General features: G+C 45.0%; 1 protein-coding gene across 1 annotated transcript in view; it reads left to right on the plus strand.

The window, feature by feature from the left end:
* Nucleotides 1–24671, plus strand: part of LOC137665122 (hematopoietic prostaglandin D synthase-like) — a 38772-nt gene extending 14101 nt beyond the window's left edge. The window contains exons 2-6 of the mRNA XM_068403930.1: nucleotides 2670–2811; nucleotides 18298–18390; nucleotides 21021–21130; nucleotides 23708–23806; nucleotides 24492–24671. Coding sequence (XP_068260031.1) covers nucleotides 2670–2811; nucleotides 18298–18390; nucleotides 21021–21130; nucleotides 23708–23806; nucleotides 24492–24656 — 609 coding nt within the window. The 3' untranslated portion in view covers nucleotides 24657–24671. The remainder of the gene's footprint in view (nucleotides 1–2669; nucleotides 2812–18297; nucleotides 18391–21020; nucleotides 21131–23707; nucleotides 23807–24491) is intronic.
* Nucleotides 24672–25945: the final 1274 nt, after the last annotated feature.

The raw sequence follows: 25945 nt of genomic DNA on the forward strand, positions 1-25945 counted from the left end.
CCTTCCAGCTGTCGACAACTTTCCACTAACACAGGGCTAAGCGGGCTAGTGGTAGCTGAGATGCTGGAGCCACGTGTAAGGGGTGTAGTAAGTCCAGGGCGCTGGAACTTCTATTGCTGTTCAAAACCTCTGCAGACACCCCTGGAGAAAGGGAGCAGGCACTGTGGGGTTTGCAGGTTAAAGGTCGTATTCTCCCCAAATGTAGATTGAATCAGTAGTATTCGCTTGCCTCTAAAAAGATTGGAAAGTAAGACTCAAGTGGAGTTTTTTTCCCCCCTTTTACTCCCAGATCACTAAGTATGTCTAATTTGAACCTCAGATAACACATGCTCTTTTAAAAATGCCATTCCTTGCTCTCAAATGACCACACAAAATCAGAAGCAGGGACAAACGGGATAAACGGGATTTGAGAGGCTGAGAGAGCTGGGTCTGTTCAGCTTGGAGAAGAAAAGACTGAGAGGGGATCTTATCAACACTTAGAAATACCTTAGGGGTGGGTGTCAAGGGGCCAGATTCTTCTCAGTGGTGCCCAGTGACAGGACAAGGGGCAATGGGCACAAGCTGAAACATGGGAAGTTCCATCTGAATATGAGGAGGAACTTCTTTACTTTGAGGGTGGCAGAGCACTGGAACAGGCTGCCCAGGGAGGCTGTGGAGTCTCCTTCGCTGGAGATACTCAAAACCCGCCTGGATGTGACCCTATGCAACACGCTCTAGGTGAACCCGCTTTGGCAGGGGGTTGGACTAGATGATCTCCAGAGGTCCCTTCCAACCCCAACCATTGTGTGATTCTGTAAAAAGAAAGCGCTACAGTCTCATCCTTTCTTCTTACATTAACTTCGTAGACATATAATCCAAACTCATCCTACATAAATAAATAAAGTACAATAATATATAGTATTATTATATAAGCACAATAAAGCACAACAAGTAACAAATCTGGGCACAAAATTTGAAAATAGAGTAGCAAGGTTTTGCCAGTTACCTAAAACATGCGCGAAAAATTCGGAATTGTCAAAATTTCTCCCTTTAGAGAAAGAAAGAGGTACACCTGTAATCTACGAGCTGTGTTTGCCAAGCAGCAGACAAACATATTTTCTGGTAATTAACACATCTAGAAAACTAATCACATCCTAATATAACTCATTTTAACTGTAGCTTCCCTCTTTCATACAGTGCAAAGGAACACACTTGCTTGAGTTAAAAGAGATCATCGTAGTGGTGTCTTTGTTTTGAAGCACTTGTAGATACCTCCATTGGTAACTCTCTGTATCTGCTCCTGCTTGGCCATCAGCTGTGAAAAATCTCCATTTACTAATCATCTCTTCTGACCCTGCTGTGTGCTGTAGGGGAACAGGTAACTGTCACGATAAATTAAGCAGCCTCCAGTGTGCTCAATTGCTGTGAATTTTTGCTCTTTTCAGTGTGAGAGAAGTGCAACCTTTCCCAGTTTCTGAACAAAGAGCCTCTCCCTCTAAAGTGAAGGCTGATGATATGTCTGCCCTCAAGCGTGTGTTTTCAAAGGCAAGATGACTAAATAGGGGGTTGTTTCTATTGCAAGGTTATGTAGCAGCACTTACCCATTAAGAAAAAAAGTTACCTTTGTTTCCTAGTGCAGATGATCCATGTTGCATGCTTTATTACTAACACTCTGAATCTGATGGATATAGAAGAATGGTAAATGACATGGAAAGTCTACTCTAAGGCCAAAATGAGAAAGGACTTTGCTTTGGGGGGAGGAGATGAATGGTTGTTTTAGTTTCTTTTAGCCAGTATATTTAAATCTCAGCTGAGTTCATAGATCTCCCTTACTGTGGTGCTAGGTACGCAGAGTTTAAAAGCTTATTTTTGACTTAAAGGGGCCTTAGCTGTTCACCTTTCATGTGCCATCCTTTTTGTACAATCAAACTTCTGAGTATTTTCTTCTGTTGCCTGTTACACCAAGAAACAAACAGAGCCTTCCTGTTACATGATTCCTAACTAGAACTGAAGGAATAAATTCACATGAAAACCTAACAAAGTAATGTCAAGTTTTCTTTTGGCTTCTGTACAAGAAACTGAGAATTTGATGATTTTCTCAAAACAACAGTATAGACTAGTTTCCATAGCATATTTTTGCTTCTAAAACAACTCAGGTCAGTTGCCTACTCAACTAGGGTAATAGTTAATGAGAAAAATTACAACAGTCTGACAATTCTCATGATTTGGTCTTAGATGAAGGTCTCCATAAGCAATAGAGTCTGAGCAGGGCAGGCTTGAACAAAGCTGCTGCTCAAGACAGCAGCTATCTTCTGTTACGGTATGTGAGTTTGGATTTGCACCCTGAAAAACACGTTATAGAACTGGCCTGAGTCTGGAGTCACAAGAAAAGTAAATGAAAGCTGAGAGTCCTTAATATGTCTGAAAAAATCAAGCCATCTTTCTGGACGTACGCAAGGAGGAACTGCAGGTTTAACTGTCATTGTCCGTGTCTGAATATTGTGGTTGACAAATGCAGAATGAAGCAGCATGACTAATGCAACGATTGCAAAGTACGACACATCGTGGCTTAGTGTAATATGTCCTTTGCGTTGTACAAGCATGTGTTACAAAAACAAGCATGTGGTGCGCTTTTGTAAAAAGGAGTTGTGCTACTCATATTTAAAGCAACACGATGTCTTCCCTTCCAGGGATCCAGCATGCCACGGTACAAGCTGACATACTTCAATCTGCGAGGACGAGCAGAAATCAGCCGCTACCTGTTTGCCTATTCGGGCAAGAAATATGAAGACCACAGGATAGAAGCAGCAGACTGGCCCAAAATCAAACCAAGTAAGTAGCATGGGATCTTAGATCCAAAGCTCTGCTAGAAATGCTGTCGAAAGGCAAAGCAGGTGAAGAGGTAACTGTATGTTTCATGACCAGAAACACATTTAATTCCTGGGTTTAATGAAGCCTGTGGGAATTCTATTGCCTAGACAGCCAAAATGTCATTCCTGATGCTCTCACAGAAGTCTGCATCCAAACCTTCAGACAGTCTAAAATGACTTAGCTGCTGTCATCCAGCTGGGCTTTTACTCCTCATCAATTCAGTTCAGCTTTTGTCTGCCTAAAGCTGACCAAATCCATGTTAATCTTCCCAGGTTCTTTGGAGAATTTAGTCTCAAAGACCACACCACTGCCTTCACACCAACTTTAGAAAGCCAAATTGGAAATGAGTGTCAAGCAGGACATTGCTTTGCAACCAGAAAGGTCTTGAGAGAGGGAAGGTGGTGAGAGAAAACAAGAGATATCAGTTGATAGAGTAAAGATAAAACAAAGGTATCAAAAGAGGTGCTAGAATATCATTGTTCCTAACAACAGCCCTTCTGAGAGTACTCTGCGGGCTGCAATACTCCATTTCATGCTTTTTAGTTAAAAGTAACCTCTTTCCAGCTATTAAAGCTATTTGTTATTTCTGTTCATTAAATTAACTTTAGTTCAAATGAAACAGATCTTGAGTTTGGAGACTGGGATATGAAATGAGAGATATCTGTGTCTTCACTGCATGGATTTCGCCTGTGTTTTGCGACACAGGCTATGGCGCTTTTCACATCTGGAATGAAGAATAAATCATATAATCTGGGGAAAATGCATGACTAATGTACGATGTGATTTCCATTAATCAAGCAATGTTTCTTGGTAGGCTTTCACACCATTTAATAAGCCCTGCCAGCAGGCTACCATATTCATGCAGGGTGCAGCTAAATTTGGTCATCCCCATAACGTTTGCAGTCAGTTGAATGACAAATACTCAAGCACTGCTGCTCTCTAAGTGGCAGCTGAAGCCTGTCTGTGGTGCTCAAGTCTAAAAGCCACTGGCTAACAACCCACAGAGAGGAGTGCAAATGAAGCAGTGGAAACGGGATATTTTCAGTTAGGGATGGCTAACTTCAGAAACCTTTTCTTTTTAGGAGCTTAAGCCTGCTGACCATGTGATACAGCTTATGTCTCTCCCACCGCAGTTCTCAGGGAAGCAGGGCAGGAGCTAAAGGCGAGATTGAGAATTCAGAGGAATAGAGGAAAGCTCTGCGTAGGCCTTTTTCATACTTAACTATGCACATATTCACACATACACACACCCACCTGTGTCCTGAAACAAAGCTCAGTAATGTATAATTCTGTGAAGAGTTTTGCACACTGACGTTTAAGTAAGACAAATTAAAAAGACAAAGCATAAATAGTGACTTAAAGGTTACAGAGGCATTCATATCCTAGGACAAGATGTTCTAACAGCAGATCTACCAATCAATATTGATGATATCCCCAATGTCCAAGCCAGCACAAGAAACAATGCAGGAAAATCCTTCCTGTGCTTTTCTTCAGTGCTCACATCACGAACTTCTGAGTGAAGCTTTATATGTACAGCACTTGTTCACTACAATGTACACCCAGCTGCAACACCATTATTGCCAAAACCCTGGGAGCAGAAGCACCCGGGAAATCCTAAGCCATACAGTTTGTAGCTGTATCTGCTGCATTAACGGATGTTGGTCAAGTCATTTAACTTTTGGATGTCTTTGTTTCTCTTTCTGCGATGTGAAAATTTTTTTAGCAGGTTTAGCGAGGGTTAATTTTTCATTTTCTCTGCATAATGGCCTTTCATAGCAGTCTTTACTACGACTGATCCCTAGATGAAATTCCAAAGCAGTTAAGAAGTTTAGTAAAACATGGGAGCTGCTGCTCTCAGATTTGTGAAATCATCTGTGCAAAATTTATGCTGGCCTATGAGTTCTTTGAATTTCAGGCTTCTGTAGACAGCATGCTTCCAGTCAGTCAGTGGGTGGGAACTGGAATATATCGTGCTATTTGACCAGGAAAATGTACACCTACAAAGAAACAGTCGGATGCATGTCTGAAAGTGCTATTACTTCTCATACCAGTATGCTAAACGTTTGCTTCTGGAAAGCTCCCTGAATCCTGGCTCAAGCACCAATGTGATGATGGCTTTTGCCACCAGTGGCATCTGCATTGCAGACAATATGCAAGTTAAGAGGTTCACCAACTAAAACACGAGTAAAAGTATCTTGTTTGTATGCATAACAACACAATGCTACTAAGGAAGTTGCCTGGACATCAACTAACTAACTGATGACTACCTCCTCCTCCTCCTCCTTTGTGAAGCAATCCTTACTCACGGTATTTCCAGACAAAGTAATCTCCCACAAGCAAATCATTCAGCAAAACTCTAAATAAAATGTAGCAACAGGGCTTTGCAGTAAACAGCCTTACTCTGTACAACAAGACCGATAGCCCCTGCCCCGATCTGCCCTAAGGCACCTAAACGCTGACTTTGCAGCCCATGACTCAACACAAGAAATGGTTGCCTCCTAGCTGGGGGCTAGGTCGTACGGGGTTTGTGTCTCTTAATGCTACAACAAGATTGCATACAGCAGAGATGCACCATTTGCCATAAGAAAAACAAACCACTTGCATTCTCTCCTATCCTGAATTTTCAAAACGTGCCTCAGCTCCCTCCATGGAGACGGGGATTGAGGAGGAAAAAGCACCAGCCCTCAGGAAAGCAGGTAACAGGATCCTTGCCAAAAAAGTTCAGTTACTGCTGTGTTCAACAGTAAATATGAAATGAGCGGATCCATCCAACCCATTGCGCATACAAAGGCACAGTTCACCCTGCTGAGATATCTTCTACACTTCTGTCATTCATATTCTCTATTCAAATCTTTCTTATGAAGCTCAGGATTTTTCTCCTGTTTTGCCTGGACTGGATCTACTTCAGAAAGAAAAGAAATAAAGTAGCAGGTTCCATTCAGTCTCATCCTGGTGAAAACCAAAGGGTGGTAAGTGTTTAGCAATGGTAAGGGGAATTACAGCTGGTTTAATGTAACAGCAGCTAATGTAATAGCAATTTGGTACACTGCTTATTTTGCAGCCCTCGAAAATCATTAAAATCGGTCCAAGTAATTGACCTAATTACATAATTATATATTGAAGTGATATTAAGAAATACCAGACAAATTGCTATGCCCGCTTGCCTACACCATGTTTGCATTTACCCACTGGCCTATGAAAGATCTGAAACCAGTTTTGACTGCAGAGTCTGCAAGTACAACATAATGTCCTTCTTTTTAAAAACTTCAAGTATTATGAAGTATGATAAAGAAAAATACCTAGGGAAGAAGTTTGGACAAGGAGAGCACTTCATGTTTCTTGAGCTACTAAGGGAACAAATCAAAGAACTCAGGTTTGTCTAAGAGCACAAGGAGTCAGGTCTCTGCACAGAGGATAGGTTCGCTTCATCCATTTTCACAACATTAAAGTAAGGTTTTGCAACAAATACCAACCTCCCAGCCAAATCATCATACCATATAAACCAGAAAATACTGTCACTATTCTGAAGAAAAGACTTATTTCTTAGTTCTGTAAAACTGACAGGAAAATAGAAAATGTGTGCATTAAGATTAATGTGCAGAAAGGCCATTTAGAAAGCAGACTTGCAGCTGCTGCAAGTTTAATTTTGACCTGAACTGAAGAGTGTGATGGTTTTTGTTGTTTGTTTTGGCATTTTTCATGTAGCTCCCCCCAGCAAGCTGTCACCTTAATGGTCCTTCAGGCAAATAAGTACTTCCTCACTCCTAGAAATACTGTCTCACTTGGCTTTGTTTACACCTAAGTGGTGCTTTTTTTTTGTATGAGAGGGAGGCATATTGTAACATAAAATCCTAAGCCATTGGGCTTATACACTCTGAAATTAAAATTTCTGTATCTCAACATTTCTTTTTTTCTCTTCTGTCACTGATCAAATAATCTTTGGTAAATTTTCCAGTTGCTGATTTCAGGCAAGGATTGTAGTTTATAATAGTTTATAACATAAACAAGCTTAAGCAAGCTAGTATGTAAATATTAGCATTGACTAGCTTTAGCACAGAATTTTAAAAAACAGACAAATATTGAGTAGAAGCTTTACATGACCCTTCACTCTGTGTAAGTCAATAATTATTTAAATAAGTAAACAAACTCACATTTTACATTTCCTTTTGAACACACTTTGGCTTGACTATGCCACCAATTAAACCGCAGTCGATTCAAAATCTATATGCTATCACATCATAGACTCATTCAAGATCTGTATTGACACATAACAGGCTCCTCACAAAAAGCATCCTTGCACTGACATAAGTCATGATATAGCAGAAAATACACTGTAATGGTGCATAAAGTAACCATCCCTCGAGATATTAAGCTAGCACGAGGTGACAGCTTTTGTTCTGTGGCTCGTTCAGGGAATTTGAAGCCATGGCAATTACACAGACTTTATCGTCATAGCCAAGGATGTTTTCATTGCACTAATGGCTGTAAACATCCCATAAACTGTTTAAGAGGGGTGGGACGGTGCTTGAAAGGTCCTCAGGAAACTTGACAGACTAATTATTGCATTGAACATAGTTCTAAGATAATAGATAAATCCTGAGAGGCACCTGACAGCAGACAAGGATTCCTCAAGGGAGCGGTTGTTCTGTTTCCCAAGTGACTTGCTGCTGTGTAGCTCTAGCTAAGATTTGTAAATAGCTGCCTTGGGGTAAAAAGTAGGGCTTAGCAATCACTTCCAAGGAGAACATGAGTTGTAGTAACTACAGCACTAATGCTGGGCTGCGATTAGATCAAAGCACCATCCCGATCTTCCCTTTCTAGAAGATACAGATTCTGTACGCCCCCAGCTGCAGGCCAGTCACTTCCCAGGGGCCTTGCTCCTCTGCCAGCCTTACAAAAAACCACATCTTCCATATACTTCTTATCTGGAAGATGCAAAGTATCTCATATATTTGTTCCTGATGAACCAATTCAAATACGAATGGAAATGAAAAGCGGTTATGGTTAGTTTTCAAGGCAAAGGAGAACTTATCTGGACAGAGAGATTGTAGGAAGAAGCATGGCTGTGACATTTATTTTCCCCCATCTTTGACCAATCCAGCTGCCTTACTATGGTATCAATCTAAGCTGCTTCATTGCAAAACCATTAATTATTCAGGTTTTGAGGAACAATCAAATGCTTAAACACAGGCTGCTTAGCACCAAGGCCATGGACAATTTCAATACAGGCAGGAGGAAACATGGGGAAGAGCAGGTCAACTCAGGGGAAACAGGGGAACCTGAACTCACGTCTGGGAGCAAAGCTGAGGCGAGTCAGGATAAATGTGAGGAGGAAAGAACAGAGATGATGAGGAGAAGAGTAATGAAGAAGGTAAGATGAGCGGAGAAGGAAGAAAGAGCTAAGGGAAGGAGAAAATTAAAAACTGTATCTGCATAGAGGCTCCTCACTGGCTGGGGGAGAGCAGCGGTGAGAAGCACAGCACAGCACTAAGCTCTGGTTTCTCCACACCAGCTGCCAACCAGCCCAGCTGCCAGGCTTGGACAAAACTGTGCTCAGCTCTGTGTTGTGTTTCCCTTCCCCGTCCTTGACAGAGAAAGAGGCCCACGTGAGCACCATCCACTGGGGTCGTGCCCAGGAGGCTGAGCGAGGAGCTCATGGTCAAAGGGAAGGCCTGAACACTAGTAAGAACCTATAGGCATGCCAGGATGGGAACAGTTATCACAGCCCTTAGGGGTTTCATGGGATGGAGACAACTTATACAGATGTCCTTGCTTTTAACACACATCAGGCCTCGTCTCCCCTGCTTAGTATCCGGCAAACACTACATAAACATCACAGTTCTAGTCACAAAAGCCAACCAAAATTAAAGTATGTATAAAAAAGAATGCATCCAGCTCCTAAACACTGCACAGATACTTCAGTGAGTCCTTCCTAAAACGAGAAGAGAGACTGTAGACCAGCCTGATGCCTTACACTCACCCTCTGTCAAGGTTTTCTTCATGGTAAATGTAAAGTCTGTGGAGATTTCATTCCAGCATGCAATGCTAAAAACAATTAATAACCAAGATAATAGGAAAAGCAAGAATTTGCTGATGAAAGTTCAATTTAAAGAAGACTACAGGTTTAGTTCTCCAAGCAGCCTGCTTTTTAACAACCCTCTTCCTCTTTTCAGTGAGTTTTCAATCTAAATCTGGAAATCAACACAAGCGTTCGTAGTGCCTTCTACTTCAGATGAGCAACAAAGCAAGCAGAAACTAAAAGAGAAAGGTCATATATTTTGTGCATGCCTGAGAAATGACGCTGTTTGTACGATGACGGCAACAGATTTTTCTAGGTTTTTTTCTTAAAATGTATTTGCTCAAGTGGGAGTCAGAAACTTCGCAAGACAACATTGTTTTGAAAAACACGGAAAGGACATCCACATGGGTACACAAGGGTATAAACTGACGTAAGTACAAAGCAGCCCCCTAATCGATCAAGGGTAAAGAAAAACTAGCAAAGTGACACGCACATCCTTCCAGCCTGCACTACTTTGGCTTAACTGTTCATTCACGATTGCTCTCCGATGCATCTTGTTTCATGATTTGCCCCCTCAGGTTTCATTCTACCCAAATGAGATCCCTCTCACACTCCAGCTTCACGTGCCACCTCTTTCACTTGCTCATCTAATGTAGGAGCGTGGCAGGAACCGACCGACGTGCTTTGTTCTTCTGGAGTCACACGAACCATGCCTGTCACCAAAAATATGTAAAATTTAGCAGTTTTAATACAATGCTTACACATGTGGCACATTTGAACATCCTCAGAGGTTCATTGAATGTGTGTTGTCAATGAGCAGAGCTAGGGCCAAAAGCACCACAGGAGGCTCAAAGCAAGCCACAGAAGCCCATATCCATGAGTCTAAGGGTAACGCTCTTTAAATTCATGTACAGACAGATGGTTTTCTGTTGCAGTTTGGAGCCCCTGAGTACACGGCCTGGCTGTGGTTTCTGCTGCGCTTCAAAAAATGGGCTATGGACAAGGTGTCTAGGGGCCACATTGAGGTCGTTTGTCAAAGCCCGACCTTGCCTCCAGCAGTCAAACTGTGCCCATCCTGTGGGAAGGCTCTTCGCATCCTTCCTTAGGATGAACTGCGTGACACAAATCCACCCCCCTCTTCTCCACTTGGAAAAGGAAGCCTCTAGTTTTCACAGGGAACACATTCCTGCCCGCAACAGCCAAACTTCACAGAATCACAGAATCACAGAATCACAGAATGTTAGGGATTGGAAGGGACCTCGAAAGATCATCTAGTCCAATCCCCCTGCCGGGGCAGGATTGCCTAGACCATATCACACAGGAACGCGTCCAGGCGGGTTTTGAATGTCTCCAGAGAAGGAGACTCCACAACCTCTCTGGGCAGCCTGTTCCAGTGTAAGGAACAGGCCTTACTCTTATAAGGCCTGTGTCTTATATATACACAATCTATCTCCTGGGTTTGCTATGAATTTATCAATATAGGAAATTGTTCTTTTAAGTTACAAGAGCAAAAAGGACTTTCACTTATGAAAGTCACTTTCAGCAACCTTCACTGAAGGTCACTAAAAACTTTGGTCTTGTCACATGAATTTTGGATAATGATGTTTCAAAGGCAAAGAGATTTTTTTTTCCCTAAACTTTTCCAGACTGAAAATGCAACTTTATAAGCCATTATACCTTCTCCTCCAATACAGAGGAGATGTACTATAAATATTTTCTGCCCCTTAACTGTTCTTTCCTATTTTCTTCAGCTGTAAAGCAGCCATACTGCCATACTTTCTGGTGTGCAAGAATAGCATGTCCTGCAGTCAAGAAGAAACGACAGATTTTTACAATGATGATCTGCACAGCACAAGTGTGCTTTCTTCAGACCTCTCAGAATTGCACTCATTTACAGCTTATTAACTCAATACTTGACAAAAGTCAATGTATAAGCATATATATACACTCTACCAGCAAGAAAAAAAAATCTACATTTTTATATTCAAATCACAATTTTTTTTTCCTATTCCTTATAAGAAAAAATCAAATGGCATTTTGAACACACAAGAAAGGAAGGAACATCTCCCATTTACCATCTGTTATGCTCTAAATAGTGCATTGTTCAGTAACGATGGCAATAGATATGGTGCCTCTTAGTAAAAAAACCCCAAGCCTCATTATAAATCAAAGCATAAAGGCCTTTTGGACAGTTAAATCTTGTGGGACAAGAGAGCAGATTTTCATTGCACAATTAATTAATTTTATACTTGCATTATGAATCATGCAAATGTATTAATATTTCTATTGCACACAAAACAAAGCTGTATTTGTATATTTTCAATTGTAAACTCAGCTTCTTTTCCAGGAAAGAATAACCAGATCTTAATGAAAATAACTCAGCACTGAGGAAGAAGCACTTTGTAGGCATTACTCATGTTTTCAAGGAATGAATAGCAATTCCCTTCAATTCTGTGGACTACTAGGGAAAAAAAAAGTGAATCCAGAAACGGCCAGATTCCTGAGAAACAGACCATGAGAGATTACTACCGCTCTGCTACCCAGCTGCCTTTCACACCTTAATCCATGTTCCTCAACTATCAGAAAGATATCTCCCTCCTTTTGCTGTAACCAAGGGTTTCTTAAAAAAACCCTATATCTATACAAACCAACCGGCTTTCATTTTCCTTGTAGTGACTGACAAAGTGAAACATCACAGAATCACAGAATGGTTAAGGGTTGGAAGGGACCTCTGGAGATCATCTAGTCCAACCCCCTGCCAAAGCAGGTTCACCTAGAGCATGTTGCACATCAGTTAAAGCTGTGGCTTTTAGACTTTCCCCCGGATGTGAACACAGCAGAAAATGGTCTGTTTGGTTTCTGGATGAAGCAATTGCAGTTTCCCAACCTGAGCAGTGACCATCATCCATCATCGTGTTTTGACAGTTACGGCTACAGAGGCTGGCTCAGTCACGTTGGCCCAGCCACAACTGCATCAGCCCAGGGGCAATCCTCCTGGGGCCCGAAGGAGGCTGGTTGACTCCTGCAGGGGCGGCGGTTATTGCTCCTGAGCTGGCTGCACGTTTGCTGTTACCTGTTGTCAGGCATTGCTGTACAGCCTCGTGTGGTCTGGGGGGACCTGAAGATGGCTGTAGGCTGACCACGCTGGCATGTCCAGCAGTCACGCGTGCCCTCATCCCCTCTACTCGCACTCACTTGAAAGAAGCGCTGGTGTCCTGCATAAGCAAACATTATTTCACAGCTCACAGAATCACAGAATCACAGAATCAACCAGGTTGGAAGAGACCTCAGGGATCATCGAGTCCAACTGTTGCCCTGGCACCACCCTGCCAACTAGACCATGGCACTAAGTGCCATGTCCAGTCTTTTCTTAAACACATCCAGAGATGGTGACTCCACCACCTCCCTGGGCAGCCCATTCCAATGTCTAATAACCCTTTCTGAAAAGAAATTCTTCCTAATGTCCAACCTGAACCTCCCCTGGCGAAGCTTGAGGCTGTGTCCTCTTGTCCTATCGCTAGTTGCCCGGGAGAAGAGGCCAACTCCCACTTCACTACAACCTCCCTTCAGGTAGTTATAGACTGCAATAAGGTCACCTCTGAGCCTCCTCTTCTCCAGGCTAAACAACCCCAGCTCCCTCAGCCGTTCCTCGTAGGTCAGACCCTCCAGACCCTTCACCACCTTGGTCGCCCTCCTCTGGACTCGCTCCAACACCTCAACATTTTTCTTGAAGTGCGGGGCCCAGAACTCGACACAGTATTCAGGGTGCGGCCTCACCAGTGCCGAGTACAGAGGGACGATCACTTCCCTAGACCGGCTGGCTACACTATTCCTAATAGAGGCCAGGATGCCATTGGCCTTCTTGGCCACCTGGGCACACTGCTGGCTCATGTTTAGCCAGCTGTTGATCAGCACCCCCAGGTCTCTTTCCGCCGGGCCGCTTTCTAACCACTCTTCCCCCAGCCTGTAGCGCTGCATGAGGTTGTTGTGGCCAAAGTGTAAGACCTGGCACTTGTTCTTGTTGAACCTCATGCCGTTGGTCTTGGCCCATCTATCTAACCTGTCCAGATCCCTCTGAAGGGCCTTCCTACCCTCCAGTAGATCGACACTCACACCCAGCTTGGTGTCATCTGCAAATTTACTGAGGGTGCACTCAATCCCTACGTCTAGATCATCTATAAAGATATCGAACAGCACCGGCCCCAGAACTGAGCCCTGGGGAACACCGCTAGTGACCGGCCGCCAGTTGGACTTTGCCCCATTCACCACCACTCTCTGGGCTTGGCCATCCAGCCAGTTTTTAACCCATTTAAGAGTCCACCCATCCAAGCCCCAGGCAGACAGTTTGTCCAGGAGGATGCTGTGGGAGACAGTGTCGAATGCCTTACTGAAGTCTAGATAGACTACATCCACAGCCCTGCCCTCATCTACTAAGCGGGTCACTTGGTCATAGAAGGAGACCAGGTTGGTCGAGCAGGACCTGCCTTTCATGAATCCATGTTGGCTGGCCCCGATGCCCTGATTGTCCTGCATGTGCCATGTAATGGCACTCAGGATGATCTGTTCCATCACCTTGCCTGGCACCGAGGTCAGGCTGACAGGCCTATAGTTCCCTGGATCATCCTTCCAACCCTTCTTGTAGATGGGCGTTACATTTGCTAATTTCCAGTCAGCTGGAACTTCTCCAGTTAACCAGGACTGCCAGTAGATAATCGAGAGTGGTTTGGCAAGTTCATTTGACAGTTCTTTCATTACTCTGGGGTGAATCCCATCCAGACCCATAGCCTTGTGGGTGTCCAACTGGCACAGCAGGTCACTAACCGTCTCCTCCTGAATTACAGGAGGTTCACACAGCCCTCCGTCCCTAACATCAGGCTCTGGGGGCCAAGTCTCCTGAGGACAACCGGTCTTGACATTAAAGACCGAGGCAAAGAAGGCATTGAGCACCTCTGCCTTTTCCTCATCCCCTGACACTACACTACCCTCCTCATTCAGCAAGTGGTGGAGGCTCTCCCTGACCCTCCTTTTGCTGTTGATGTATTTGTAAAAGCTTTTTTTGTTATCTTTGACTGTAGCAGCCAAATCAAGCTCTGCTTGAGCTTTGGCCCTTCTAATCTTCTCCCTACATGACCTGGCCACGTCCCTATAGACCTCCTGAGTTACCTGACCCTTCTTCCAGAGCAAATAGGCTCTCTTTTTTTTTCTTAAGTTCTAGCCTAAGTTCTCTGTTTAACCAAGCCGGTCTTTTTCCCCAACGGCTTGTCTTCCTACACACCGGGACAGCCTGCTCCTGAATATTTAGCAATTCCCTTTTGAAGCACGTCCAGCCTTCCTGGACTCCTTTGCCCTTCAGGACCGACTCCCAAGGGACTTGGTACACCAGCCTCTTAAACAGGCTAAAGTCTGCCCGGCAGAAATCTAAGGCAGAAGTTCTGCTCTTGCCCCTCCTTACTTCCCCCACTATCGAAAACTCTAACATTTCATGGTCACTATTCCCAAGACGGCCACTGACCCTCACATCTCCCACTAGTCCTTCTCTGTTCACAAAAAAACAGGTCAAGCAGAGCCCCTCCTCTAGTGGGCTCATTTACCACTTGCATGAGGAAGTTGTCCTCCACACATTCGAGGAACCTCCTAGATTGCTTCCTCTCTGCCATGTTGTATTTCCAGCAGACATCCGGCAAGTTGAAGTCACCCATGAGTACAAGGGGCGGCGACCGGGCGCCTTCTGACAGCCGCTTGTAAAACGCCTCGCCCGCCTGCTCATCCTGGTTGGGTGGTCTATAACAGACTCCCACTGTAATGTCCGCCCTGCCGACCTTCCCCCTGATCTTTACCCATAAACATTCAACCTTGTCATCCTCACCATCTTCCTCAATTTTGACACAGTCCAAGCACTCCCTAACACACAGCGCGACCCCACCGCCTCTCCTGCTTCACCTGTCCCTCTTAAAGAGCTTATAGCCATCCATAGCAGCACTCCAGTCATGAGAGTCATCCCACCACGTTTCTGTGATGGCAACCACATCATAACCTTCCTGCTGTACAGTGGCTTCTAGCTCTTCCTGTTTGTTGCCCATACTGCGTGCATTGGTGTAAATACACTTCAGCTGGGCTAGCGGCCTTGCCCCCAACGCAGGCCTGTCGCCCCTAGGATCATTTGCGGTTGCCCTGGTCTTATCCCCCTCCCCCATCGAACCTAGTTTAAAGACCTCTTGATCAGCCCTGCCAACTTCTGGGCCATAACCCTTTTCCCCTTCTCATTCAGCTGTTCCCCATCCGGCATAAGCAGGCCCAGTGCCATGAAAGCCGCCCCGTGGTCATCGAACCCAAAATCCCACCTACGGCACCAGTCTCTTAGCCACATATTAATCTGTTGTACTTTCATAGTCTTTTCCCTATTTTCACCAAACACCAAAGGAACTGAGGAAAATATAACCTGCGCACCTACCCCCTTTACCAAACGCCCCAGGGCCCTGAAGTCCCTTTTGATAGCCTTGGGACTTCTCTCTTCAATCTCATCCCTACTCACCTGGAATACTAATAGTGGGTAGTAGTCAGAGGGCCTCACCAGTTGAGGAATCCTCCTGGCAACATCCCTTACCTGAGCCCCAGGGAGGCAGCAGACTTCCCTGTGAGTCAGGTCTGGCCTGCATATGGGGCCCTCCGTTCCCCTTAGCAGGGAGTCGCCTATAACAATTACTTTTCTTTTCTCCTTTTTGGAGCTGGTTGCAACCCTCTTACTTGGTTGCTTCTGTTTATGTAGCCCCGTAGAAGGTCCTTCACCTAGATTCGTGTCTTCCTGACACTCAGGAAGACGCTCAGGCTCCAGCACCTCATACCTATTCTGCAGGGGGACGTGGGGAGGGGAGGAAGGTCGGGATGGGATTCGCCTGCCACCCCGAGCAGGGACCTGCCTCCATTCCCCCCCATCCCCTGGGTCTCCTCCTGCTCCTTGTGGAGGAGGAAGAGGATCCTCCACTACCCGGGGAGCATTAGGCCCGTCCGTTTTCCCCAGGACAGGCAGGGAACAGCACTGCCCGCCATCCTCTTCCTGGGATGCTCTTGTACTCCTTAACCTTTCCACCTCCTCCTTGAGTTGGGCCACCAAGGAGATCAGGTCGTCGACCTGTTCGCACCTCACACAGGTGAGGTCTCCGTTACCCTCCAGTGCCAGGGCCAGGCTCTGGCACTCCCTGCAGCCTGACACCTGCACCTCCACATGCTTCCGCGGCAGGTCCGTTTGGGTTGCCATGTCTTTTCTGGCACCCGCAGAGGACTTAGGGCCCTGCCGAGTGGAAACCATACCTTCCTGCTCGCCCTGCCTGCGCGAACTGCCGCACCCCTGTTTGCGTGCTCCAGGTCGCTTACGCTCCCCAGGGGCCCTTCAAATCTCCCATGGTGCCTCCGGCTCCGCCCCCTCCTCTCCTGATTCGTTGCCGGGAACTTCCGGGTCCAGACGGGACTCAGGGCTGCTGCTCGGGTGGCCCTGAGTACGGAACCCGCCCGGTACAGCCCGATCTCACCCTCACCCGCACTTAACTCAGTCGCTGTCGCTGCTGCCGCCGCGACTGTGGCTCTCTGTGGCTTTGGAGGCAGCGATGCTCAGGGCACTCTGCACCGCTAATCAACAGCACAGAACCAAGGCTCTTCTCATTTTCACAACCAGAAAGCTATCCAGTTTGGCATTTGGGGATGCGTCTTTTCCTCTCTGGCTTCTCAATGAAGCAATACACGGACTTGCCAGGACCTTGCTGCTCTCTGCTTGATAAACACGTGAAGTCTTCTGCGCAACAAGCCTATTATTGTTTCCGTAACAACTAGGAGTGCTCGCTTTCTCCCTGGGGTACAGCAGCTCATGCCCTTGGAACTCTCTTGCTTCTGCTAGCCACCAGCATCAAAATTTATACTGGCTTCACAGTGTGCTGAACTTGGGGAGCGTGGGGGAAAGGGTATCATGAGTACTGTGTTCAGATGCAGAAAAAAAAATGCACAGAGGAGTCCTGGCTGTCTTGTGCAGCCGCCAAATTCCTTTTGCAGATACACGTTTGACATCTAAGATCCCATACTTAATGTGATTCACACACTGCGTGCTAAACCACAGAGCCACGTGGCAGTGTCATCATTGATGAAATTGTCTTGATAAAGAGGTCACAAATGCAAGAGGTTTCATTATTTTTCCCTTTTCATGAAGAACTAAAAAACCTCAAGGAATACAAGTGTCATTCCAGCTGTCCCATAAAGACAGTTCCCGCGGGTTTGAAAGCACCTTGTGTGTTTCCAATAGCCAACAGTCTCTCTTGTCCGCTACTGCCCTTTTACATTGCAAGACAGGCTTAAGATGGGCATACATCTTATTTACATAAAGTATAATCCAGATAAAAACCGGGTACAAAGCATTTGGCTGTGACTAGCACTTGCAATCAGGTACTTGGAATTGATGAAATAGCATCCTTTGAAATGCAGAGATTCAAAGTTCCTCCAGTTAACAGCACCGGGTTCCCACAAGCAGATTCTCACCACCCTAAACGTGAGTTTTTCCCAGCTTAAGCTTTGCACTGAGGTTCCAGCCCCGTTTGATACCACGCCAGCAGCTTCTCCAAAACGTGGCAAAATAGCAGTCCACGTTGTCACATACATTATGCTACTAAATTAACAGCTGAAAAATAAGATTAATTTCTTATCTCAAACACTCTTACAGATATCCATGATGCCTGCTTAGTTTGGCTTCCCCTATACTTAAAGTCTGGAGGCTTCTTCCCATGACTGACTGAATTTTTTTTGAATGCAAGCCAAGTCAAGTAAATTTGAGTATCTCTTAGCATTTGTGGTTTGGTGTGAAAGCTGTATTTGTCTCTTAGTCATGACTGTCAAGCGAAGTGTCTTGTCACAATGTAAGTTCTGAAATACAGATACTTCTCTGAATCACTGCTTCTGAATTTAAAACAGGTGTAAATGAAAAAGCACCTTTGTAGCCTTTACCCAATCTCCCACTTCATACTCCAGCTGGATCCTGCACTACAAAATCTTCAGTAGTACTTTGCTTAACCTTGGCAGTCACTCTCCTGGGGCCGAAAAAGCAGGGAAGAGAAGGAGAAACCAAGATTCCACGGAAAAGTTTCCCTGCATAAAGAATTCAGGATGTGTCGGAGCACATTCAGCCTTTACAGCACAAGGCTAGGAAATAGGAAATGCAATACTTGGTTTCTGTGCTTTAGTGGCCTTCTTGTAGTGTGGTCTGGTTATATCCTTAACCTTACTCTTTCTTATTTAGCCCATGCCTTTCCCTACAGCAATACTGTGAAATTGTTAGGTGCTATAACAATGCACACCCTCTGAGTGGTAGAAGTGCAGCTATTACAGACGCCCACTGTTAAGGGCTATGATTTAACTTTTGGATGTTTTTTCCTTTTTCTTTCTCCTCCAAGCTATCCCATTTGGCAAACTCCCCATTCTGGAAGTAGATGGAGTTACCATTCACCAGAGCCTGGCAATAGCAAGATACCTTGCCAGAGAATCAGGTAACACATACTTGACTATTTTCTTGCTCTGTTCTACACCCACCTTTAATGCTCAGGAAACATACATCCACAGCAAAACCAGAAACAAACCACCAGCTTGGCAAGCCCAGCCAAGCAGAAGTCAACACCAGCGTGGCAATACTGGTACTAGTGCCTTTCCCAGGCACAATCTGCTAATAGTTATCAGCCTCTCGTTGCATCTGCAGTTTGTGTGCCAGCGTCAAGCGCTGAGCACAGAAATGCAGCGTACCATATAGGATGCTGTTAGAGGTGCCACTCAAAGAGCGATGGTTTAAAAAGCACCAGGGAGTGCTGTGTGGTGGCATGCCCGTGCTCAGCAGCCTTCCTTACTGTAATTTGGTGCCAATTTTTCTCGCTGGATTGGGGCTCCTGTGGCAACTGTGATGAGATCTCAGGCTACATCCCTGGTGGTTCCAAGATCAGAAAGAAGAAACAGAGCAAAGCACTTCTGCTAGGATGCTGTATGACAGGGCGTAGAGTCACCCCCATGTCATGTAGAAAGTAAAAAAGACCAGACAAAAAAGAAGGCTCAAAGTAACAACCCGTAACATGAAACACTACGATGTTCAGAGCTGAAGTCACGTGGCTGAGCTCTGTATTTGCACTGTAAGTGTGTACTCAGAAATAATCCCTTCTTACATCTGATTGAGTTTCCCCTCTGCATACAATACCCGGGGTTTGGGCTGACTTCTCCAGCCAATAAACTTTATTCACCTGTCACTGAACGACACAAAGTGTGTACCTGTGGCTTCCTGAGGGCTCTCGGGGCAATTTCCCCTGGAGCTACACTTTGAGTTGCCAGGCTAACCAGAGAGATGACCAGGAGGAGGAGGAGGTTTTGAAGCATTAGAGATTCTCACGGTCAGCAGGCAGAGCACTCTGAAGCAGATTTAGGCAACAATTCTGAGATGGCAGAGAGATGAGGTCAGATGGTGACATCACTTGCATCTTTAAATACTTACATGCTACGGAAGTACTCGATGGGTTAGATAAAGGGATATAAGACTTAGTAATGCAAGTAACCAAAGAGAGTGGTCAGAGCTTGCTTTAGGTCAGCAAGCTGTCATTCAAAACCATCTGCAAAACTGGTCTGGTCGAAGGCGGACGGGTTCACGGTGTGCTGAACGTCAGCAAATTGAAGAGGGGGGCTGGGAAGCGAGTACTATCCTGCTTTTTTACACTTTGAGCAAAGAGATGCAACCTGCCTTTCAAAAGATCTCACATTTTCCAACTGAGGAAACAGGCAGAAGTGCAGAGCCTTATTCTTCAAGGCACAACATATTTTCAAGCATGTCTGCAATACTGTGTTCCTGCCAATTTCCTACATCCTCGATACAATCTACTGCTTGCAAGAGAAGAGGATGACGAGCGTCCACCTGGTAACGAAAAACAATGAGAAAGCCTACCTTCCACCCACGCTGCCTCCCGCCCCATCTCCTATCTTGGGGCTCATCTGGGGCTGTTCTCCTTCTACGGTCTGAAGTTCTGACATAGGCATTCCCCCAACACCTTTTCCACTGGCTTGCAACAGCCACACAGTCTGTGGTTCTGGCAAATCCTAGCGCACCCAGACTGTGCTGTCCTGCTTTTGGTGTTAATCACACTGTCAGCTACAGCAGGGAAAATAGCACGCGTGGAAGGGGAAAAAAAATATTTTCCAATTCATAGTGAAAACTTGCTACTTCTGCTGTTAAGTCTGCATAGGTGTCACTAAGCCTTTACAATTAAGAAATGGCATTTTTAAGTGCCTGTCACTAACAGCTCTTTACTGAAGGTGCACAGAACTTGATGCCCAAACAGAGAGGCACATCCCTTGCCTTCAAAAGCATAAAGTTTCAGTAAGGGAGATGACTTGGCAGAGGAAGGGCATATGGTTTGCGGGAGCCACAGAGCTTCCAGGTGAGGCTTAAAGAACCGAGAGAGGAAGAGAAGGATGACCTGAACCTGCACAGAGGTGAAAGCATGAACGCAGGTCTGTGGAATGAGAACGAGGGAAAAAAGTAGCAGCATTGAGAAGACTGCAGGCAAGCCAAAGGGCAAGAGGGGAGGAAAGCAGATCTGCAAACAAGACAAAGTTTGGCTAAGGTGGCTGATTACCATGAAGCAATCAAAAGCAAGCAGGATGTCACGAGAAGGTTCAAAATGGGGCTGAACAGGCAGGACAGAGGGAAAGCGACGCAGACTTTCACAGAAGCACTTTTAGAGGTTGTGTTGAGAGATGGAAAGACCACGAGATGGAGAAGGACATTGAAAGCTGGGATAGGGAAAGATTAACAGAAAGGAATTAGTGCTGACCCTCACTGAATGTCCTGGGATGGTGGAAAGCAGAGAGAAGGATAAAGAAGCAGTAGTCAGGACATGGGCTTGGGTGATGGAAAGAACAACTCACTACCTCAGGTGGCTATATGAGGCTGGATGGGAAAAAAGCAAAGCTAGATGAGGTTGCATCTGGATGCAAGGAGTCAAATGCATGTTGTTAGCATCAAAAAAGCCCTGGAGAGCACGTATGTTTATGGAAACATTCACAAAGAACACAGTTTGCCTTTGGGTCATCAAAAATTCCTGCTGACGCTGCCTCTAACCTCCCTTCATCTGCTTCCTTCCCACAGGTCTGGCTGGTCAGACGCCTGTGGAACAGGCACTAGCTGATGCCATTGTGGACACCATAGATGATTTCATGACGCTATTCCCTTGGGCAGAGGAAAACCAGGACGTGAGAGTAAGACAATCACTAATTTAAACAAAGATAGAATGTAAGCCATGACTCTGTACCTGAGCATCTCCTCTGGAGAAACTGCCATGTGCCAACCCCTGGGTCCACCACCTCAGCAAAGCTGAGCTGGAGGAGCTCTGTGCTTCTTCGTCCAGGCTAATCCAGCCCAGGCCTTCTGCTCCCTCCCACCTCCTCCTTCACCAGATTTTTTTTCACCCTCAGTGGAAGCAATGATGAGGCCAGCATGGGCCGCCTCTCATTGGTTCACCTCAAATCAAGGATGCCGTATGTCTCACTATTAACTACCAGCACAGCCATCTTCCATTTATTCAAAGGTAACACTTCAGATAGATAGACTACGGTATCTTAGGACAGAAACCACAGAGTACAAAATGTTGACCAAAACCAATAATAAATAATGAAGCGATATGAAAGTGCTCTGAAATCATGCAGGGGAAAATCTGAAAGTGCATTTGGAGGTTTTGGTATGAAAAATGTGAATTACTTAATCTCCTAGTGATTTCCTGAAGTTTCCTCAGCTGGGGAGATTGACTCATGATCTTTAATCATTTAGGAACAGCCACACTATTGCTAACACGTTAGTGTAGAAGAGCACTACTGCCACAGTACTGCTGCTCCTTTACAGGGAAACTCCCATGAGAACTCCTGCATGTGTCCAGCTCGTACTCAAGCACTTCTCCAAAATAAGGACCCAGATCGTGTCATCAGCAATTAATTTAAAAAGGAAGAGAGTTCACAGGCAACCTTTATATGCTTATAGGCACGTATGCATGCAAGGAGTGTTTTGGGGCCAAGGAAGATCATGAAACTTTCTGGGAATCTCTAGCACAAGGTCACATGTAAGTAATTCACACACAGTGAAGTCAGAAAACTTCCCCTGGCCTGACAAGTGAGTACAGGAACACACATCCCTCAGAGAAAGAGGAAAGGATGTGCTGTGCTATCTACCCAGTAGCAAAGAGGAAACCAAGGAAGGTAAAGAGAGCAGAGGTGGAAGCTGCCCATGGAAGCTCCCTGCGTGCCAGGCACAGACTCTCCCCTCACCCTACACCCCCCCAAAAAAATAGCTGGCGTTGCAACAGCTTTGTCACACATTGCTGGAGAGCTCCAGGGTTGAGACAAGTAGAACATGCCACTCCAGAAGGTGGATCCAGGTCGTGTCACCATCAGCTTCATGGGTTGACTGAATATTTCTGTATTTGGGAGACGTCATTGCCGTCACGATCACCCAGTAGTCGGGGGGGGGCGGGGCAGGGGAACTCACCTGAAAAAAGGAAACTCTACAGCACAGGGTACAAATAGGAAATTTCTGGACTGCAAACTTCTGGCTGTTACTTGCAGCCACAACATTCAGTTACCAAGCTCTTAACAGACAGCAGAAAAGGATGTCAAATCTTCAAACGTGTCTGCAGAAATACTGATTTTCTTTCAGCCTGCATTTTTGGGACCATTTAGGCAGCTGCCTCTTCTAAGTTTTATTCTTTTTTCGTTAACCTGAATTTCAAGGCTGTTGAAATAATTCCATTCCCATACAGTGGTGCTTATTTAACCAAGCCTGAGTGTGTTCCTCCAAAATTAGGCCAAGAACATTAACTGCACAAACCGTGCCACACGGGTCAGACTGGATGATCACAACAGTCTGCAAGCTCAATTGCTTCCATGCAGGTGAGAAGAGAAACCCAGAAACAGTTTCCCCTCTCCAAAGGAAACAGCTAACCCTTTAAAAGCAGCCTTAAAACTTTCTGCTACCGGAGAACCACCACCACACACAACCTCATCCTTCATCCATTACATACAAATAATGAGGCCCATATCCTTCAATGCAGACTGATTCAGCCTTTAAAAACATATTTTAACCACCTCAAATCTCAATGCTGTGGAAACAAAAAAAGCAGAATAACCTACTAACATAAAAGTTCAAAGGTAAACACAGCGAAAACTCAAAACCCAGGTTCCACATCTCACACGAGAAGGGCTGGTAAGGGACAACAACTGACCAGCATCTGACTGACAGCACGGAAAGCCTGAGCTTAAGGGATTCTGGAAATTTGAGACCCCGTACATTAGAAAACATAACATCCAAAAGAGTCCCCAAAAACATGACCGTGAGACATTGGGAATATATTTTATAGATCGATTCTTCCCAAATCTATGGCAGGGCTCCCGTCTTGCCACAGTTGGGTGGCTGTTAGCACAGATAAATGGGCAGCATCACCCCACACATCGTGTCTCAGCGTCCAGGAGCTCTCAGGTGTTCATTAAGGGAGCAATTGGCTTAAGACACAGCTCGCTGAGCCACGAATGCTGTGTTCTGGGCATCCAACCCACTTCATGGGTAATTACCTCAGCTTTCCTAAATTCCGTAGTGCCCCTTTGCATGTATCCAAGTGACAAAGAGAACTGAGAATACTCCAAAGTTTGGGTCAGACCAAATGATTTCACTCTCACCTTTTTCAGACTTCAGCTTTCTTTTTCACAAGTAATAAACCGCCAAAAATTCAATTTTGCTGATTGTTGTGCTTACACATTGGTGTGCATCTTTGTGTTTCGTTCTTCCCCCAGAAACAAGCATTTGATGACATCCTCACCAACAAAGCCCCTGAGTTACTGAAAGATTTGGATAGTTTCTTAGGGGATAGCAACTGGCTGGTAGGGAAGTCTGTAAGTACAACTTTTGTTTCTCCCGTCCCAATCAGGTTGCCAGAAAAATAAAATCATTGACTATTGCTGAATTTCTGGATTTCATGCCAGCCCACTAAACAACTCTCCCCACTCTTCTAACTCTTTGCTCTTACCAATACACAATTGGTCGCTGAATTGCAAAGAGAAAATTGTTTTCCATACTATTAGAAAAGTGAGGCAAACCAGGACTAGGATCTGCATTTTCTGAACCAGTTTAGAAGTGTGTTGACACAAAACATTATAAATGCCTTTGTACTAGTCAATACAGATGGGAGTTGTTTAGAACTCTGGTTATAATCACTGATCAATTTATAGGACAATATGAAAAAAACATCTCTGAAAATGTAATCCTCTTTTTTACCCAAAACTGTGTGGCAGCTAATTAAACACTTCTCTGCAGCACAGTTAGCAGCAGGAAAGATTAATATTATAATGCAAGTAATATTTGCAGCAAGGGCTTTATGTAACCAATTTTTGCTTAAGTCAAGCCTTGCATTGTAACCTAATTACTAGCTCTGTAATTGTAGGCTTTAAAAAAAAAAAAACACCTTAGACAAAACAGATCAATTCATGTTTCCTTTCTGCAGTTTGCTGAGAATATTAGTAGTCCCAGCTTTTGAGATTACCAACTAAAATTTACTGCTTTCTCTCCCATTTCCACCAGGTAACGTGGGCTGATTTCTACTGGGATGTGTCCAGTACAACACTTCTGTCCTGTAAACCTGACCTGGCAGACAACTACCCCAGGCTTTTGGCTCTCAGAGACAGAGTGCAAGCACTTCCAGCTATTGCAGCCTGGATCCAGAAAAGACCACAGACTATCATGTAGGTCAGCTGTTCAGACTGGAGAAAACAAATGCATGTTTAGCTTTCAACATGACAAGCATCCCAAGTTATTAACTTTACAATCATTTAAATTAATTTCAGATGGGTATGCTATACCAAATCAAAATCTACCACTTGTATCCATTTATAGGAGAGACTCCAAAAAGCTGATTTAGTAGAGTAGAGCCTGAGGGAGAGGTGTGGTTTCAACCACATTTCCCCCACTACTAATAAAGTGCTTGATCAACTCAATTAATGTTCTGCGGGTTCTTAAAGGGAGAAGAGATGAATAAACCTTCCCGGAGAGATGCAATCTCAACAATACTTTGTTTATTGTAGACTCTCAACCGGGAGGAAAGCAGGCTAATCAACAGAAAGGATAAATGTGCAGAAGGACTAAGGACACTAAGCAAAAAAGAAAAGGAAAAAAAGACCCACGTGGTCAACAAACTTCAAGCCTCTCAAGCACTTTCTTTAGCCTCTTGAAGTTTATGCTGTGCCACTGAAAAAAACAAAAAACAAACAAACAAACAAGAAAAACCCCCAAACCCCCCCAAAATCCCAAAACACGACAAAAAAGCTGCCCAGCTGAGCTGGTGCCCACACCAGCACCAGTTCTGCATCAGCACACCAGCTGCAAAAAACATTCAGCAGCTCAGTATCCCTTCCAGTAAGTAGGAGACACAAATTGGGGTGTGCTGGTGTCAGGGGTGGAAACCAGGTTTAGAACAAATGAACGAACAGTTTGTTCTTCCGTCACTGGGGAAAACAGGTAGGTGGAAATCCTGGCAACGTGGACGGTTGTAGATGCAAGCGGTTTACACAAACTCAAGGGGAGACAAGTGCTTGCAAGAGGACTCCACTGCGTATGGTGTAAGCAGATAAAGCACAACAAACTTGGGCAATCCTCTGGGCTGAAAATCACAGAATCACAGAATGTTAGGGATTGGAAGGGACCTCGAAAGATCATCTAGTCCAATCCCCCTGCCGGGGCAGGATTGCCTAGACCATATCACACAGGAACGCGTCCAGGCGGGTTTTGAATGTCTCCAGAGAAGGAGACTCCACAGCCTCTCTGGGCAGCCTGTTCCAGTGTTCGGTCACCCTCACTGTAAAGAAGTTTTTCCTCATATTTATGTGGAACCTCCTGTGTTCCAGCTTGCACCCATTGCCCCTTGTCCTGTCAATGGATGTCACTGAGAAGAGCCGCTGTTGCGAAAATGGCCACTGTTGGGAAAGTGTTTGCCTTCACACTTGCTTTTCCCTCCCACCATAAGTATTATTTCATTGAAC

Source organism: Nyctibius grandis, chromosome 6 (genome assembly GCF_013368605.1).
Source record: "Nyctibius grandis isolate bNycGra1 chromosome 6, bNycGra1.pri, whole genome shotgun sequence".
Classification (NCBI taxonomy): domain Eukaryota; kingdom Metazoa; phylum Chordata; class Aves; order Nyctibiiformes; family Nyctibiidae; genus Nyctibius; species Nyctibius grandis.